This window comes from Haemorhous mexicanus, chromosome 8, assembly GCF_027477595.1.
Source record: "Haemorhous mexicanus isolate bHaeMex1 chromosome 8, bHaeMex1.pri, whole genome shotgun sequence".
In the NCBI taxonomy this organism is placed as follows: domain Eukaryota; kingdom Metazoa; phylum Chordata; class Aves; order Passeriformes; family Fringillidae; genus Haemorhous; species Haemorhous mexicanus.
The window spans coordinates 19333035-19351421 of NC_082348.1; the positions used below are offsets into that span (position 1 = coordinate 19333035).

The window sequence follows — 18387 nt, forward strand, 5'->3', positions numbered from 1 at the left end:
CCTATTCTTAGAAAATCTGTATTTCAGTTTCTTGGTTTCAGAGTACAGATACTGTTTGATTCCTAACTGCTCATTCTGTCACATAGTGGAGGACAAACATAGTTTCCAGTAGATTGGTGACTCCACTCTCCTAGTCAACAGTATTTCCAATTTTTTCTGTGGAGAGTTTTATGTCTGGCTAAGCCTCTGTGCTATTTATTTAGGAAATAATAATGTAATTTGATTGCAAAACTGCCAGATTCATGTGCTTGTAATATCTTCCAGATAATGAGAAATTTTAGGCATCCTTATCACATCTTCCCAGCCCACTGTGACCTGCCTTTTGCAATCCCTAACAAAATAAGGATTAAATCTCCTTACAAATGATGACTTTGGCAAGCCTTGGCCCAGCTGATACAGACGAATAGGTTTTTGAAACTTCAGTATTCCAGGATTACAAGATGTTTAATGATACATAAACTGTTTTTATAAAAGTACTTCAGACTGGGTGTCTGGTATCACTGTATTCCATACAGCTGCTGTCTCAGGTATTCCAGCTGTTCACTTTTTGTTGACAGAACCATAGAATTCCATTCAAAGTGAGGAATCTGTGGAACAGAATGGTACAAACTGACTTTTAACATTGCTATAAGCCACATAAGAGCAAAGAAAAGTCTCTCCGATATCTGATGTTCTTCACTTGAAGATATTTACCACCTGTGTCCTTCCAAAAGCCTGTCTTGCTCTAATACTGAAAAGATCCATTTCTTCTTGTAAGATTCTCCTTTATGTAAGTACAGTCAGTCTGCTTCCAAAAAACAGCATAGTTGCAGAGATACAAACCAGATGCCCACACAATATAGGCTGTGACAACTCCATTACACCCTCCCCTCTTTTAAAACCCAAATTGAGAGAAAAATCCCAGGTCACTGTAGTTTGTAATGCTAATGCAGCAGACTGGAATGGTGTATCAGTAGTATAACATGAAAAAGAATGATTATTCTGTTTAAAAAAAACCCAACTAACAAAATTTAAGCTTAAAGAAGGATTCTATCTAAAATTAGGTTAGGTGAGTAATTAAATATATAGGAGCCTCTGCATTAATGAATCTCCATTTCCCAAATGTTTCAGTGCTGGTGGTGAATTATGTCTGGCCTCTAGTGTTCCCTGTCACAGCACTATCATTGAAGCAGACAAACAGCATCCATACCCTGTCTGGCAGCTGCCAAATTGTCTGATCACTCAAGGAAGGTATGTTCAATCTTTTTCTACCATAGAAATCTTCAGTGAGTTAAAGTGAAACTCTCATTTGACTTTTTCTCCTTTACTCAGGCTACAATGAGATTGCTAGTTTGCCTGCAGTAAGGTCAGACTGGGACCTTTTGATTTCAGCTTTGCTTCACCCTCTTTCAGAGAAGGTGTGAGTTCAGTGAAGTCCTTACATCATTTTGAGAACAGCTTAGAGCTTCCCCCAACTACAAAAATTGCTCTCTCTCAGTAGGTGCTTTTAAAGATAAAACTGTCTTAAATCTGTTGTGAGGAAAATGGCTCATTTGGCACTGCTGATACAATCCAGAAAGGACACAAAGTATTGCTGACTGCTCACCTGAACGACTCGGTACCCCAGCATTTCCAGGTGTCGCTTCTTCACTGCAGGTTCTCCTTTCAGATGACGTGAATAATCTTTGCTGAAAGCTTTTGAATCAAGAAATTCCAAAGCAATTCTGCAAACAGTAAAAATGTGCATTTACTTCCCTTCTATTCAGGTCCTACCTGAATAGTAAGAAGTGATAGTTCTAGTTCAGTATTGATAGTTACAGCAAGACTAAAACCTAGCAAGTCTCAGAAAACAAAAATTAAACAACTCCCTGGAATGAGACAAAACGTTTTCCTCCTATTTATCTAGAGATACTTGAATTCAGAAAGAGCATTTTCTTCCTGCACCTGTTTTTGTTCCAATGGTTAAAACAGCTAACCAGCATTTTCAAGGCTTGCATTTGAAAAAGTGGGTGGAAAACAGTATTCCAATCTCATGAAACACATGTCAAGAACCTGTACTGGGTTTGGCTTGGATGGAGGTACTTTTCTTCATACCAGTTGGTATGATGCTGTGTTTTGAACTTGTGACCAGAACTGTCAATAACACACCAATATCATGGCTACTGCTGAAAAGCACTTGCACAGCATCAAGGCCTTCCCTGTTTCTCCCCCTGTGCCCACAGTGCACGCACGCTGCATTGACAAGAGCAAGGGACACAGCTGGGAGGGAACCTCAGCTGCCTGAAGTGGTGTCTCACACCATACAACATCATGCTCAGCAGTAAAGCAGAGGGGACTTGATCCCACACAGCCATTGCTCTGGCACACGTCTGCTGTGGGTGAATGACTGCATGGCCATCGATTGCTTTGTTTCTCCCTCCCCCTTTTTTTCCTCTCCACTTCTTAAACTGTCTAAATTGCAACCCAGGAGTTTTCTTCCTTGCTGTTACCCTCCACATTCTCTCCCCCATCACACTGCAGGGGCATGAGCCGTGCCATTCAAAAGGGAGGGAGCAGCTGTGGCTAACCCACCACACCCCAGAAGGCTAAACCTCATTAGACTTTGGAAAAAGGAACAGAACATTAGGACCTGAACATCAAAAACCCAGTCTAAACTGGATGTAAGCTTGGAAGAGCTAATGTGCTAGAATTCAGTGTACTGACCTTTGAGCTCCTGGTGGCAGAGCCTTTGTCCCTTCATCCTCGATGTGATGTCTCAAGTGTATTCCCCCCATACCACTCAAAGCTATATTCTGAGCCATATAGGAAAGAGGCTTTTTATTTACATCCAGGACACACTCAAAATCTGCCAGAAAACAAAAAAAATCTGTTTACTGACAAAATAAAAATGAAATCATTTGATCTGTACAATGTTTTCCTCTAGAAAAACTGATAGCCATAATTAGAGATACCCACCATTATTTATACTATAAAGATCATTTTGGAAACTGTATTTTATACAACAATTTCTTCTTTGCAATATCTTGTGTTATTTTGGGGCCATATGACCAGGAGCCTCCTAATCTTGGTAATAAGAATGATATGAAAGGACTTCATAACAATTTTTAGAGTATTAACTTCTCACCTATTTCATAGCAGTATGGTGTGAGAACAGATGCTCTCGAGTAATGGCTCCCTCCTAAGATCTCTGTCAGCATTCTGTGAATATGCTGTCGCTGTGGATTTATTTGGCTCATGCCTACAAAGACAAAAAAAAGAATTCATACATCAAAACTTCCAAAAATTCTGAAAACAGTGCTTTGAGACATTGTATTTTTGACAGCCAGGCTACTGAATTAAATCTTTTCCACAGATCCCAAGTGCTATTCCATCATAATTCAGAGACAAAGTGATCATATTTTAGCTAGAAAGTGGCAGGTGCATGCTATTAAGTAAATTTCAAATCCAGAGTTTAGATCCCAGGATTTTTTCATTCACATACTACAAAACCTCCAGTTTTAGGTTTCACCTGGTGGATTTTGTTTGCTTTTAGTTATGTTTAGACATGTATTCACTCACCTTAGCCATACCCCACTATCTGCCACTTCTCTGTCCATTGTAGGTTAACACCTTGCTCCATCAAACATCTTCAGTCTTAGAGACAAAGTAGCTGAGTTCTGTGGATAGCACAGCAGATCTCCCCATGAGAATTAGTGGAGGAGATCTGTGTTTGCATTAGATGGATTCTGAATTGATTACACTTGATCACTAGCCTACTTCTCTCATCCCTGATGGATCTTAATTCTTGTGAAGAAAAAGGAAGGATCAAGTTCAAAAGAAGGCAGTAAAAATGTTTACCTTGAAAAATTTAAGTCAAAATGTTCAGTTTTGTAAGTGAAGCAGGGAGCAAAATGACCCAGCTCCTCCGGTACAGAATGATCTTCTTCCTGCCTTCCCATCCTTCATGCCATATACACTGTTTCTGTGTATTTAAATTTTAATTTCTCTGCAGAAATATCCCATCTCTACTACATTAATTCTCACAAGGAAAACCAGTTTGCTCCCAATTGCACTAGTAAGTGTTGCACTACTAAATGCTCAGCAGAGAGGGCTGTGCCTTCTATTGTGTGCTAGTGTCAGTATGGCATTTTTAGAAGAAACATCTAGTATACTCCTAAAAAAACAGACTATTATGGGTAACAAGGGCAGTTTTTCCTGTCCTAAATTACTTACTGTTATGAAAGACACGCTGGCAGTATGGCTCATGAAACCAAGGGATGTGAAACTCTGGGCATTCCAGACAGACTGCTCTGTTCAATTTCATGAGGCTCGAGTGGACCCTCTGCTTCACTGTATCTGGCAGGACTGATTAAAAGAAAACCAAAAAAACAACAACACAGAAATGTGTGAACTGAAATGTGAAAAATCAAACAAATTGAACTAAACGGTAACCTCTGAATCTTTTACTAGAAATATCTGTATACTATGGCATTTATAAAACTCATGCTGCAGAATTTTAGAAAGGTTCTCAAAATCCAAGAAAATAAATGAAAAAAACACAGTTCTGCTCAACATTAAGAAAAACAGCAAGACAGGAGACAGAAATTGCTTCTATTGTGTAAATTTAATTAAGTAGTTGAGGGCAAAATGGCAAGAGTACATCGATAATGAACAACGTAGAGGTAGAGAGGAATGAACAGTCAAACAGTCAGTCTCTTATTTAGAGAGAAGAACAGGTAGGATATATTTCCTGCAGACAAGAATCCCACATAATTCCTTCAGCTTTGTGACTACTTCTAGTAATAAACGCCACAGTCAGGTAATTTTATTTCCAATAAAACTGAAGAACTGTTAAATACTGAGTGCATTAAGTTGACTATAAAATTTGGTTTATATTACTCTGTCTCATCTGCAATACAGGTCTGTACTTTTAAAGCAAAGAACATATTTTTGTTCATTCCTGCCCTTTTAGCACTCAATCTAGGACAATATTATAAAGAAGGTGTCTTTCCCAAAACCAGAATCGTTTAAAGAGTAATTCTATATCTCAAGTCATAAGTAAGTCCAAATTGCATTTGATGCCAAATGCTACACAATCAAATTCATCAAAAGTTAGATAGCTACCTTTAAGTTGAGCATCCAATTTGCTTAGGAAAGAAATATTAAATATCATCGTGATCAGAACTGGAGGAAAATACCCAGCCATTGCCAAAACATGAGCAAGCAGCACCAAGTGATGAGTTTCAAGATGACCTTGAAAAACCAGAGAGAAACCCATATTAACACATGACAAAGCTGAAAGGATTTGCAATGCCCTTTCCCTGGCCTTTCAAATCATCTGATTTTCCCTCTTATTGTACAACCCAAATCCATACAGGCTTCCTCCACAATATTAATTATTTCTTTGTCATGAATTACAAAATGTATCCTCTTCCCAAATGATGATTCCTTGGGGAACACAACAGTTCTATCCAGTAACAGCACAGTGAAATAATCGGAATTTTCACTTTCATTTTACTATGCCAAAAAATTCTTTGCTAGTCCCTAATCAACAGTCATTTTTAACAGGTGAAACAAAACCCAAAACCGAATATTTGTCATGGTTTAACCCCATGGTTTAACCCAGTATTAGCAGCAACATACTTACCTTTTCTTTGTTTAATGAAAGTACCATTCTATTCTCATTTTCATTTAGTAAAAATCTTTGTCTACTGCACTTACTCAAGTTAGAAGTAAGATGCTGGATACAACTCTTAAAGAATTCTTCATTTTCAGGAGGGTCATAATTCAAAGCAGAGAAAAGGAAGAGAATAAAATAGATTTCAGAGGGGGGAATCTGAAAAAAAAAGACATCCTAAATCAAGTTACTGCAAAATAGCCTACTATAGCTTTATAATAACGAAAAGCTTTATAATTAATTCAGAATTTAGAGATTTAGGAGTAGACGAACTATTTTTTTTTCCTTTGGCCAACTTTTATTGGCGAAAATAACAAAAAAATAAAATTGTTAAAATTGTAGCCACAACTAAAACTTCAAATTTATTTCATATAGGTGATCCAAGTGTTTCTATACACTTAAAGAACCTTTTAAGAAGGTTTTGCATTAAATGTTCTTAAAGAAACTAAATTGCAACAGAATAAAATTGAAGATTTATATGAACATGAGATTGAGAATAAGAAAAAAGTTAGTAGAGAAAAAAGAGTAATTATGACCAAATAGACAGGCTATTGGGGAAATCCCCAGAACAATGAATACTGTTAAAATATTCACCATGTGATGTCACTATTTATCAAGAAGTTAAAAAAAAATTAAGATGGTCAAATGTAAAGTTGAATGTAAATGATTATGGCTGACCTAACACTGAATGAACAATAAAAAAGAAATGAAAATTAATGATAAGTGCAAATTTATACACATAGAAGTAAAACAGCTTTAAGTGAGCACAAAAAAATGATGTCCAAATCAGCTATACTAAAGAAAACTCTTAAAAACATTTGTGGATTGTGCTCTGAAACACATCAACTACTAATGTGTCCTTTCCTACTGAAAAACTCACAGTGGATAGAAGGAAAAACTGGGACACCTTTTCTATATTTTCAACAGTCACAGATGCTATTCTGTCAAACAACGCAGGACAACGGTGCTCTGATTTTATGAGGAAAAAAGACAAGGGTAAAACATTTGCCCATGTTATTTGATCTATCAAGTGTCGACACATGGCCAGAGTTTCCTCACTCAGGACTTCTTCAAACCACTCTCCATTCACATATGGAAGCTCTTCCAGCAGAAGATTTAAGTTGTTGGCTTTCTGAAGCCTCTGCAATCCACAGTCATTTAGTTTTTGCAGAAGCTTGGCACATAGCTCAGAGCTGTTTTGCCAGTGAAACTGGCCATGATGATTCCACTTGACAAGAGCTGTAGCAATGCAATTCAAATGATGGAGTCTGCATTGAGGCAAAACTGCTGCTGCTTTGTTTATAATCATTTCCTCCACTTGGAAAGAAGGAAGCATGGCCAGAACACGAATTACAGCTGCAGTATCAGCAGGTATCACACTAGATTTTAAATAACTGGAAGAGAGATAGAAATAAAAAGTCCATCAGTAGTTACAAAGTGCAAATATTTAAACAAAACAAAAAAAAAATTTATGCTTGAATCTTCTAACTTGGAAGTCAAAAGCTGCACATCAAATATAAAATAAGAAGAATATTAATGACTTGGCAGAAATCCACACATCTTTTTTTCAGTGAGATTAACTTCTTCATTCTAATTTATTCAAAACTGAAGAAGGGGAAGAAGTGAGCAGCTCAGTCAGCTGGTTAGACTCCACCTGCTACTGATAAACACAGAAGTTCTTAGGAAGGCCAGAAGGTCCACATTTGTCAAGGTTATCTCTGGGTTTATGGGCCTGGTTAATTTCTGTAATTTCTGTCCAAGGGAGCACCAGGTTTCGAGGAGTCTGAGGAACATGAAGACATCATCCACCAAAAAAAAAATACAGCTAAGGCATTACATTCCCATAGAGGCTAAGCAATCAAAGCAAGATCTATTGTCTAACTTTCTGTTGTTCTGTAGAAGCCTAAGAACTACCTGGACAGTTCTTCAATCAAAAGAGTACTTCTGTGCCCACTTTCACTTGTCCCAGCCAAGGCATTCTGTCTCCTTTTCCTTACTTCTTCTGCCAAACATCAAATACAATATTAATATCTACCCATCCTATCAAATATCAATCAAAATTTATTGACGTTTCAACATCATTATATTACAGTGGTCAGAAGAAAAAGGGAAAAATATTTTTAAAAGGTATCATATATATTAGCAGATACTGCTGGGTTTATAGTCAAGACAATATCTACCTTCCATCATCTGATTTACATGTTTAGTAAATCAAATACTTGTAACAGTTTGTTACTTCTTCATATTTTATGGGAACAAAACACTAACATCTTAGCCTGCTATTTAAAATTTTAAGTAGAGAACTGTTAAAACTCAAATAGCTACATTTCCAAGAATACACACTTACCCTAATAGTAACATTTTTAGTTTGGTAAACAGCTCCAGATCCTGGCAATGCAACACCACCAAGTACTGTGTTAACTTTACCAACTGTAATACATGATAGCTGTCCAAGTGTTTGTGCAGAACAGAAGCCATTCTAAACACAAAGAGGAAAAGATTACATGGCATTAAGCTAATACAAAAGATACTGCAAACTCCAACATGCCACATGAAATGGAGGTGTCTTGTGATGCACAGTACCTGTGTGGAGGGTTTTACACACCTGCAGTAGTCGCCACATTGATTTTGACACTATTCCACTTAGAGCACTATTCTCCACTAACTGAATTGCAAAGTTAAAGTCACACAACAAAAATTAAAGTCATCGCAACGAATCAGCTACTTCACACTACTAATTTCTGTTGCAAATTTCACAATCAGTTAAATTTAGAGTGGACCAGGAACATAAACTAGAACAGCATCAGCAGCTCCAGCATCACCACACTCACCTAACAGTCGTTGCTACAGCTCTGTTGGTCCAAAGGTGCAGAGGGGGATAGATTTGTAGGGAAAGATAATACCTTAAGACCTTCTTTAGACAGTGAGACTCGGGAAGAAAAGGCATCAATTCACCTGACCTTCCTTTTAGTATCCCTTTGTGCCACAGAACACAAGTAGGTCCTTTTTCTTTCAAAGATCTATTTGATTCATACAAGTACCTTCAATCCAATAACTGTTCACGACCTGCACTTAGCTGTATCTCTGACATATCTAATGCTACATCTTCTGTGCCTAAAACATCAACTTCTTTTCCATCACTGTATGACAGACACTACCCCTCCCTATAAATAGTTTTCAGTTCAAAACTGCAGAAAATGTGGCCCAGGTTCTAAAAAACACAAGCTTTAATAGTCCAAAATAGGACACAGTGACTTTTGAACAAACAATTCACAAAAGTAACAGTATCTCCAAGACAGGATATGTTCTCTGCAACTTAACACATTTCATTTGCACTCTCACAAGTTCACAGTAACTGTTAAGTTTACTGCAACAGGATCACATATTTGTAAATTAGACAGATGCTATAAAACAGTAACTTGGTAAGGATGAAATGCCTTTCTTTGAAATTCCTAAATTGCCTCAATTAGGGTTGCCTTCTAGGTCAAGCTGCAAAATTCTAGAATCTGTAATAGTCAATAAGTTATAGTGTATAAGCACTTGTGTGCAAGTGATGCACCCACTGCTCCTAACTTACTGGATATGCCAAAGTTTTCCACACTAAATGGAAGTGTACCTAGAGAATCTAACTTCTTAGTAATATCAAAACCATTACTTTTTGAGTAGATGAGAATTTCTGCACTTCATTTTCCGCAAAGTCTTCAGTATAATCAATACTTGGTGACTGCTAAACTCTTCTGCCATGTTTACTGCAGTTACCAGCAATCTAAAGAGGAAAAGACATATTTTCCAATGAAAAACAGTTGAAAATCTCTGGCAAACAGTCAGAGGTTGCAGCCATTTTCTTTACCTATGAGGAAAAGAACCAAAGAATATTTCTGGAAGCAGAATTCTCCCAAACTAGAGACTTTTGTTCTGTGGACTTTTCTTCTAAACAGCTGATCTGTCTAGCACAGATAAAGGGGTGTGAGTGTGTTGGATCAGTGCATATTGTTCTGATGCTAGAAAACAGCAAGTCCAACAATTCTGAAAGTAGACAAATAGGGAAGGTACTGTAAGACACAGAACAATTCATGATCAATCAGCAAGCTACAGATAACAGAATCAAACATGAACTGAACTGGTTCTGTGGTAATTAAAGCCAATGTTTATCACAAACAATATAAATTAAAAAAAAAAAAGAAGAAAAGCTTTTGGAACTAAATCAGCTATGGCAAAACCAACAGGTTTGCAGCAAATCTCTGAATAAAGGAAATGTTCATGAAGAGAAGTATGAAAATATGACTCATTGTAATTAATACAGAAAATTCTGCCTAGAACTGCAGGCTTTGAGAGACCCATGAGTAATATCACCCCTAAAAAGGATTTTGTGGCACAAGAAAAACAGGCAGAGAAAAAAAAAAAGTGTCACACAATACTATGCTCTAAAAAAATGCTGAAGTGTTCCCTGATGACGCTCTTTCATAAAGAACAGGATGTCAGCAGTCTAGTATAGGACAAGACTCAGGCTTTTTCAGCTACTGACAGTCTTAAAAAGGAAAATATCACATATCACTGCATATATTTCTCAGGAGAAAGACAGACATGTTGTTACTACCACCCAGTGTGAAAGGAAGGCTGTAATCTAAGAGACAGAGCTACAGGATGGCCTTGCATAACAGCATCCACACCCCCCTTAATTGAGGGATCTGATTCAACTTCTTAATAAAACATACTGCTTTGACAGTGTTTCCATGATGAAATCATCCACTGCTACACTGTTACAACCAGGAAACCTAAGGCTCAGCTCACAGATGGCCTCAGAAATTCTTCCAAACACGGGTACATTTTTAATTTCTGTGTAAGAATACATGTATAAGACAAAATGATTAATAAACTTACCTTTCTCTAACCTTGGATCCTGCCATAGGCCCAAGAGAAAAAAATAATTTCACAAATTCTTCAGGATCATAATAATCATCTATAGCTTCAGATAGCAGCTGTTTAGCAATCAAGCGAAATTCAGCATTGTCAAAACCCAGCTGCTCATACAGTCCAAAAATATGACTAATATTGTGTACATCAAGATGGGAGGCACTTTTAAGGAAAATTCTGTTGCATTTTTGTAGCATTGGATGATATTTCAGTTTAACATTTTGAAGAAACTGTAGTATTCTTCTGGCATAGTTGAAGTGGACCTCATGCTCTTCTTCTAAGAGCTGCTCAGCCTTGTGTAGCAATCGATCTCGAAAACTCTCTGTGATCACTTCAGATATGGTCATCATCAAAACTGACAAGATCCTAAAAAATTGAAACGGTTTCCTATTTACACGTTGAACATAGTAAGCAATACATTTCCTATTTATTAAATGAAGTGCAAAAAGAAATTAATGGTGGTTGAGGTGTTGTTGGCTTCTCTGCAAAAAGAATTTTAAATCTATTCCAGAAAACATGGATGAGTAAAACCATTTATCCTACTAAAGCAAAGATTCTGCTGTCAGTGAACTTATGAAATGATTAGAATGTTTCAGCCATCTCTTACCAAGTTACACATGATAAAAGCGTTTGCTTAAGGCAAGACCCTGATTTGCCTGATTCATATTTGCTAAGGGAATAAAACGACCATAGACAAAGCAATTTCAGTAAAGAAATACAGTCCTGTCCAAGGAGTTTCGTAAGCAGGCTCCTCACATCTGAAAAAAATCAGAGTTGGGACTGCTGCTGCTATATAAAGCAGAAGAAAGAAAGAGAAGCCTTGTTGTAACAACCCCAGGTGAACAGAAACAAGAAAAAAATGAGCTTGGTCTTCTTTAACTAGAGCTACGTTTAAAGTAGTTTAAATATGAAGGTAAAGTGCTAGACATGCTAGCAAGAGAATTTATTAATTCAGCTTGACCAGAAAAACAATGCCCTGAAGATAAGTAAACACAATATTGTTTTAAAACCCCTACTGCTGTTAACAAAGACATGTCATGGTAGAGAAATTATTAATGTCAAGGGAGAAAAAGGGGAGAAAAACATCTTCTGGTGAGTCAATAGCCTCTAAATTACAAAAAAAAGTCCATGTTTAGAATCAGGGTAACATTGATTGTAAATATCTGCTGTACTGTAAGTAGAACAGTGGAAATTAATTAAATTTCTATAAACTAAACCATCAAGATGTAATTTCAATCATTTAGACTGGTTATAAGGAAATTCTTTGTAAAGACATTGGGAAAATGCATTCTCTTGTCAATCAATGCACAAATACAAAACACTTCTTTCCCACAAACCCCCAATTGAAGCAAAATAACTCCAGCAGAGAAAAAGGGAAAGTCTTCAGAAAAGACAGACCAGTAACTGCAACATTTTTCTTCTTCTGCTTCTGACACTTACCTTAGATCCTTTATAGAATCCAGTTTCATGTCCACAATATGAGCTACTTGGCCAATTATGGGACTGAAGTGCCTGTGTTGCTTGTATAAGCACAGAGCGAATTTAGACAAAGCAGGCAAACTAAGCCTGTCAAGACATTAAAGACAGTCAGATAGGATATCTACCTTTTATTTCTAGTCAATAATTAAAGACAAAAATCTTTTTTAACAAATCTATTAAAACCAAGGTTATAGCCAAAATACAAAACAGGGAAACAAAGCATCTAAGCAAAAAATCTAGGTGTTTCATATTAAAGCATGTTGTGTATATGGAATTCTACAAGAATTAGTTGTCCTTCACTTAACCAGCCTGAGGACTCTATAAAGATTATATTCTCAAGCAATTATGTCAAATGGATAAAATAATGTAAGCAATTTATTAGTTGAATATAATTTTGTTTTCTAGCCACACTGTATGTATGTACTTCAAGATCCTCCACATATTAAGAGGAGGCAATCCTGTGATGCTGGTGCCAAGGCTGACACTCAGTTCTGCCATTACCCCAAGGTTAAAGAGTGGAAACTACAATATCCCTCCTCCAAAAAGGAGTCAAAAGACAACAAAATACAACAACAAAATGCACAAAGGGAAAATGTTGCTGTTTAAACACAAAATGTTTTATAAAAATTGAGATAAGCATGGTTCTAATAACCATTTAAGATCTGGACAGCAAGCACTGAGGTAAAATTGTAAATATGAAAACCTGCAATTCACTTCAAACACATAAACCTACACAGACAATATATTTCAAAACCTCAAAAGTTGGACCCTGTTGTTGCAGCATCTGAATCTCTCAAGCATTTGTGTACCAAATAATTTGTATAATTTTCAAAACCTTCAAAAATACAACTGGCATTTAAAATACTCATATTATATTTTAAACATACTCTTTGAGAACTCTTGAGTAACCTCACATGAAGCAAACCATGCTTGCAACTTATACCTTTCACAAAGCACAGACGGACAATACTTGCCTTTCTAATCTTTTCCATGCTTCTGTAACAAGCAGTTTTGCTAGAGAAACATGGTCTTCAACATTGAGCCTTCAAAACAAAGACAATGTTTTACTTCAATAGTTATAAAGAAATAAGACATACGTCTTTTCATTATTTATCACAATGTTTTACTTTTCTATCATTCCCTCCATTCAAACAGATTGTAAACATTTGTGCATGAATAATCAGAATTCATAATAATCATAAAACATATTTAATGGGACTGCAAAACAGATCTGTTCTGCCTGTATCTCCAAAACTGAGGCACAGGACATTATGCTGTCTGTGTCACACAGTCAAGAGTCCAGAAGTGGTGGCAGGGCAGTCTCGTCACAGTCTCCTTACGAGACAGAATTCTGACTACAGAACTTTCTCTTTTTATTACCAAATACAAAATGTATTTAATGCTCTTTACCTCAGAATGCTATACAAGATGTCCACTATCAGCTCATCTTCCATGAGTTCCACCTTGTTTTCTGCCAAAACGCAAAGGGTAAGGAACTGGGAGTGATTTCTTACATAGTCACTAGTCCTTAAGAGAAAGGGCTTGTTCTTTTGCAATTGCCACAGCATGTTCAATGCAATTCCCACATGCTTTTCAGAAAGTCTGGCCTTGTTCCTTCCAACAAGGTTGAACACTTCATCTTCATGGGTGCAGCCATTTATCTGGCTCAAAAGCAGATCACTACACAGAGTTCGAGCTTGGTAACGTCTCAGTGTGAACAAGCAAACCTGCTTCAAACAAAGCATTTTGCTGCGCCTACCAGCAAGCTTTAAACTGTCCAGAAAGATTCTTCTGTCACTTTTCACAGAAAACCATGCTGTTACAGACAACAAACTCAAATATTTGAAAAAGAGAAGACAATTTTTCTTTGATCCTGTATGGTCACTGTATTAAGAAGAAGTCAATTCCGAGGTACCTGAAATGATAAAGTATCAAAGCACTTAACTTCCGTCACAACAACAAAGTAAAAATCAGTGTCTCTACATCATGATATTCTAAGTAAGGTAAAACCTAAGGAGAACCTACAGCCTGGACTCTTCTCATGGAAAAGCTCCCAACATCGAACACTGACATGCTCACAAGTACTATGAAGTTAGTCCACTTGGTAAGTTCTCAAATTTAGAAAACTGCCTTTAAAGGTCACAAGTGCTATCAATGCTACTACTGAGAAGGAAAAGCTGATGATTTTAACAAGCCAGCACTGCATGACTACGTGAGGCTTGCTTTCACTAGGCCATAATCCCAAAGTGGGGTCCAGGAATTGCCAGAAAATACAACTATTGGTGGTAAAATGAAGTGAGATGGCCTCTAGTCAAGAAGGTTGATCACCTTCGTATTACAGGATACTGATCAATCACACACCCTCAGATGAAATTGCCATTGCACTGAAGAAAAGCAACCTGATTCCAAACTATAATAGAAGCTACAGCCTTATCTAAAGATATCTATTAAGTATTCATTGTCATTCTTAGAATATACCCCAATTTGTACAGAGTTCTAACAGCTATGTGTTCTACAACCTGCATAATTGATTTCAAGCTGGAGTACACAAACCACTAGTGATAAAAACCTTAGTACACCAAAGAAGCCTTATCAAGTTCCCTGAACTTAGAGACCATGGAAAAGTCTGGAAGTCTTGCTTTAGAAGATATAATCATTAACAAGTAAAATTATCAATACCTGCAGAAAACCTGAATGCTCTTCAATTGTAGGCATGATTCCATCAGTGCAATGTTATCAAGGTGATGGCAGCAGTACCCACTAGGTCTGTTGAGGAAGAAAAAACCTTATTTGTGCAGCCTGTGCAAGGTACTGAAATAATTCCAGGAAGATGGATAGAGGTGGATTTCCTTTAACATCTGTACAATCCTCTTCCTAGAACAAAAAGCTATACAGCATATTGCACTACACTGCTGTCACTGACACTGGGGCAGATACAAGCAAAGCTAAAATGAAGTAATTTTAATTTATTAGCTGCTATAATAAGAAATCTTTTCTTTCCTATTCAAAATGAAAGAATACAAAAATAGGAACAAATTTTTCAAATACTATGTATTAAGAACTTCAAGTACTTTTTATAATAATTATTTGCTTTATAGTCCCTTTGCAGATATTGCTTTTATTTTTTTCATATGGTAGTTACCTTTAGAAAGAATTTCCTTCCTACAGTAGTGGCAAGCTAAGCTGCAAGAAGTCAGGATAAAGTAGATACCTGAAGAAAATATAAAAACCTTCAGACTCAGTTTCCTGTAAGTCCACGTGACACATCCTTTCCCCTTCTCCTGCTGCAGAAGACCTTGCCTATCCTGTTGATGGGGAGCAAGGATCTCTATCTAAAACAGTTTGCAGGAAGCTTCAAAATATTTCTGTATTCCACTGAGCACATGCAAGTGATTTACCACAAGCTTTCATACCATTTAAAATCATAGTAAATTCCAGCAGCTTTCAAAAAGTTCATCAATAGAAAACATTGGATGTCAAATCCAATTACATAGAATAAAATGAGAAATTTGGATCTACTAAAAGAACTATTTCTAAGATGTCCTACTTACCATGCAAAACACACACTAAAAGGACAAGAAGGTCTTTAAAATTGTTTTCTGTCGCTTGAAACACAATAAACCCTTTCAAGCCTGTATTACAAAACACAGTGAGCCAGGAAGTCTCTCAAAAAGGAGAAAATGTGGATACTCCCCACGTATAAGAACTACTAGAGATTTAAGTAACTAAGCCTTAAGAGAGCTGCTTGCGCAGCGCAGGCACCGGCTCGCCTCAGTTCCCGTGAGCCCGGCCGCGGGCAATACAACACGCGGGATCGAGCGCTAGCGCCGCACCGCCGGCGCTCTGCGGCTTCCCGCGGGGGGCCCGCCCGCTCGCACCTGCTCCGGCACCGCGGGGAGTTCTGACCCAGAGGGCCCCAGAGAGAGCGCGGGAAGGGCCGAGCCGCCGCAGGAGGGGCGCGACCCGCGCCGCCAGACTCGATTCCCGCCTCCGGGGGCCGCGGGCACCGCTGAGGGGCGCTCCCTGCGCGCCTGAGGCGCCGCGCGGGCGGCAGGCACCGGGCGGCACTGGCAGGCACCGGGCGGCACCGGGCGGCACCGGCAGGCACCGGGCGGCACCGGGAGGCACCGGGCACGTCCCAGCTAGCGGCCGGCGCGGGGCGGCAGCGGCTGCCAGCGCTGGCTTCAGCGAGGGCTCGTCACACGGTAAACTCCACCGCCCGGCGTGGTTAAACGAGAAAGCAAAGGAGGCGGTGCCAGTTCCGCAGAAGCGGGCCCGAGGAGAAGCTCTCGGTTTACCTTCGCACGGGACCCTTCCTGCTTTCGAGCCGCAGCCGGACCCGCTCCCTCCAGGCGCGGCCGGCGGCGGCCCCAGCACTCCACGTGCCCCGGCGCTGTCACTCGCCGTGCGCATGTCCCGAGGCACGGCATTTCCCCGGAGCTGCCCGGAAGCGTAGGGGGAAAGGGAAAAGTCCAGCCAGTTAAGACTTTCCGAAGCAAATAAAAATAATAATTAAAAAGCTCCAAGGTTTATGCTGAATATTGCATATTAAATAAAGCAACGTTTCTATAATTCATTTTGAAGCGGGGGGAAAAGTCTTCCCTGCCAAGGAAAAGCACAAAGGGACGAAAGTTCAGAAGGGTAAAGTTGAAGAGCTAGGCTGTGTTGTAGTGCAAGTAATGTTATTTTATTTTACCATTTTTTAACGTTTTGCAACAACAACAAATTTTAAACGAATGAGTTTTGGGAGACAAATCTAATATATCTTGCAAGAAGTATGTTGCTTATGTGGAATACGCATAGCTCCAGGTCATCTTTCTGGACCTTTTCTCACAACCATTGATAGCAGCAAAGACATTCAGAAAGAATGATAACAATCTCAGATTACTCTACATTCTATCCAAAACCCAGAACTAGGACTATGACCATGACCAATTCTGACCAGCTGTATTGCAGCTGTCTATCAAATGTTTTGGGTTTTTAGTTTTTGTCTGTCACTTCCTAATATATTGGAGGCCCATGAATATGGAACTCACTCAAACTAATAGAATAGAACCTAAATTATTTATCACAGGTCTGTGGTATTCTAGAAAAAGAGCATGTAATTTTTTTAAACTGGATTAATTACAATTTTTGTAATTGTGGAATTTATAACTAGGACAGGTTCTGTATTATCTTGCCAACAAATTCCAGACTGCCCCAGTTACAGTTTACACAGGCATCCAAGTAGCAGAGTGAGACCCAAACCCTGTCAGGTGAGCTCAAAGGATGGCACATAAAGTACCCCTTTCAAGAATGTCAGGCCTTGTACAAACTCACATAACAATTCCAAGGCATCTGAGAGGAAAACTGTAGCAGAAAACAAATCCATGTTCATATAAAAGGGACTTCTGTAAATCATATAGATTTTTCATTTATAAGATGCTGAACTTTTCACTTTGACTTGTGAAGTACATTTGGATAAAATAAAATGATGCCTAAACCAAATTAAAAATGCTATGTAAAATGATGTTACATTTTAAACTGGAAACATAGGGGAGGAAAGCAAGATTTAACAAAGCATGCTGTGCTAAAGCCAGTGTTAATTTACTGAACAGATGTTCACTCACCAGCTTCTTCAGGATTTCAGAACTCACAGGTGCCAGTTTCACATTTTAAATTGGTTTTGTTGGGTTTTTTTTTCCAGTAAAACCATAGGAGATCATTGGGTTTTCTACTTCTAAGACACTTCCCATCAGAGAGTCACATAACTTCCATTATTTCCCATAATGTATGTGATTACTGACCCAAATCCTATTGGTTTGAATTATAACCCAGCAAAGGAGGTACCTACTTCAGTGCCAGTCTCAGTAAATTTTGAAGGTGCTCACAACTGTAGGCATCGTCATAAATTTTCATTCCTTAATTTTAAGATACATTAACTTTGAATTGCAATACATACATATGGGATACTATTATCAGTTAATCATTTTTTTCCACAGTTGGCCTAAAATTCCAATTTTAATTCTTTACAAGCCCTAGCGAGGTGTACTGCTGGAGGAACTCTGCGCGGTTCCAGCACCGTGCAGGACGGTTCATTTACCAACCCTTGGCCATTTCGCGGGCTCATCGGCGAGGAAGACCAGCACTGTTCTCGAGCACGTTTGGCTAGAAAGAGCCCGTGTACCTGCCGCGCTCCAACCTCTCCGGCTCCTTCCCGCGCCGCGCCCGCTCGGGCCTGGGGCGGCGGGGCCGCGGGCGGGGCGGAGCGCCGCTGACGAGCCCGAGGAGGCGGGAGCCCCTCCCCCAGTCGCTCGGGCTCCTCGCGAGCGGCCCACGCCGCCGGGCTGGGCTGGGTCGCTGCTCGCGACCCCTCGCAC

The 18387-nt window shown here is 38.8% G+C and overlaps 1 protein-coding gene across 7 annotated transcripts; it reads right to left on the minus strand.

Annotated features, from left to right (window-relative positions):
- Positions 1-425: 425 nt before the first annotated feature.
- Positions 426-18253, minus strand: FASTKD1 (FAST kinase domains 1). Of its 7 annotated transcripts, none has more exons than XM_059853055.1 (16): positions 18115-18253; positions 14708-14794; positions 13439-13943; positions 13003-13071; positions 11990-12115; positions 10517-10915; positions 9291-9401; positions 7983-8114; positions 6516-7029; positions 5680-5794; positions 5083-5211; positions 4192-4323; positions 3104-3217; positions 2683-2824; positions 1586-1703; positions 426-587 (listed from the first exon to the last, which is right to left on the minus strand). In XM_059853055.1, the coding sequence occupies exons 3-16, from the start codon at positions 13771-13773 to the stop codon at positions 498-500; spliced, it is 2526 nt and encodes an 841-aa protein (XP_059709038.1). In that variant the 5' UTR covers positions 13774-13943; positions 14708-14794; positions 18115-18253; the 3' UTR covers positions 426-497. The 7 variants fall into 7 exon arrangements, with proteins under 7 accessions (XP_059709038.1, XP_059709040.1, XP_059709034.1 ...); XM_059853057.1 differs by lacking the exon at positions 18115-18253 and adding an exon at positions 16327-16466 and having other exon boundaries at positions 6543-7029; XM_059853051.1 differs by lacking the exon at positions 18115-18253 and adding an exon at positions 16327-16466.
- Positions 18254-18387: the final 134 nt, after the last annotated feature.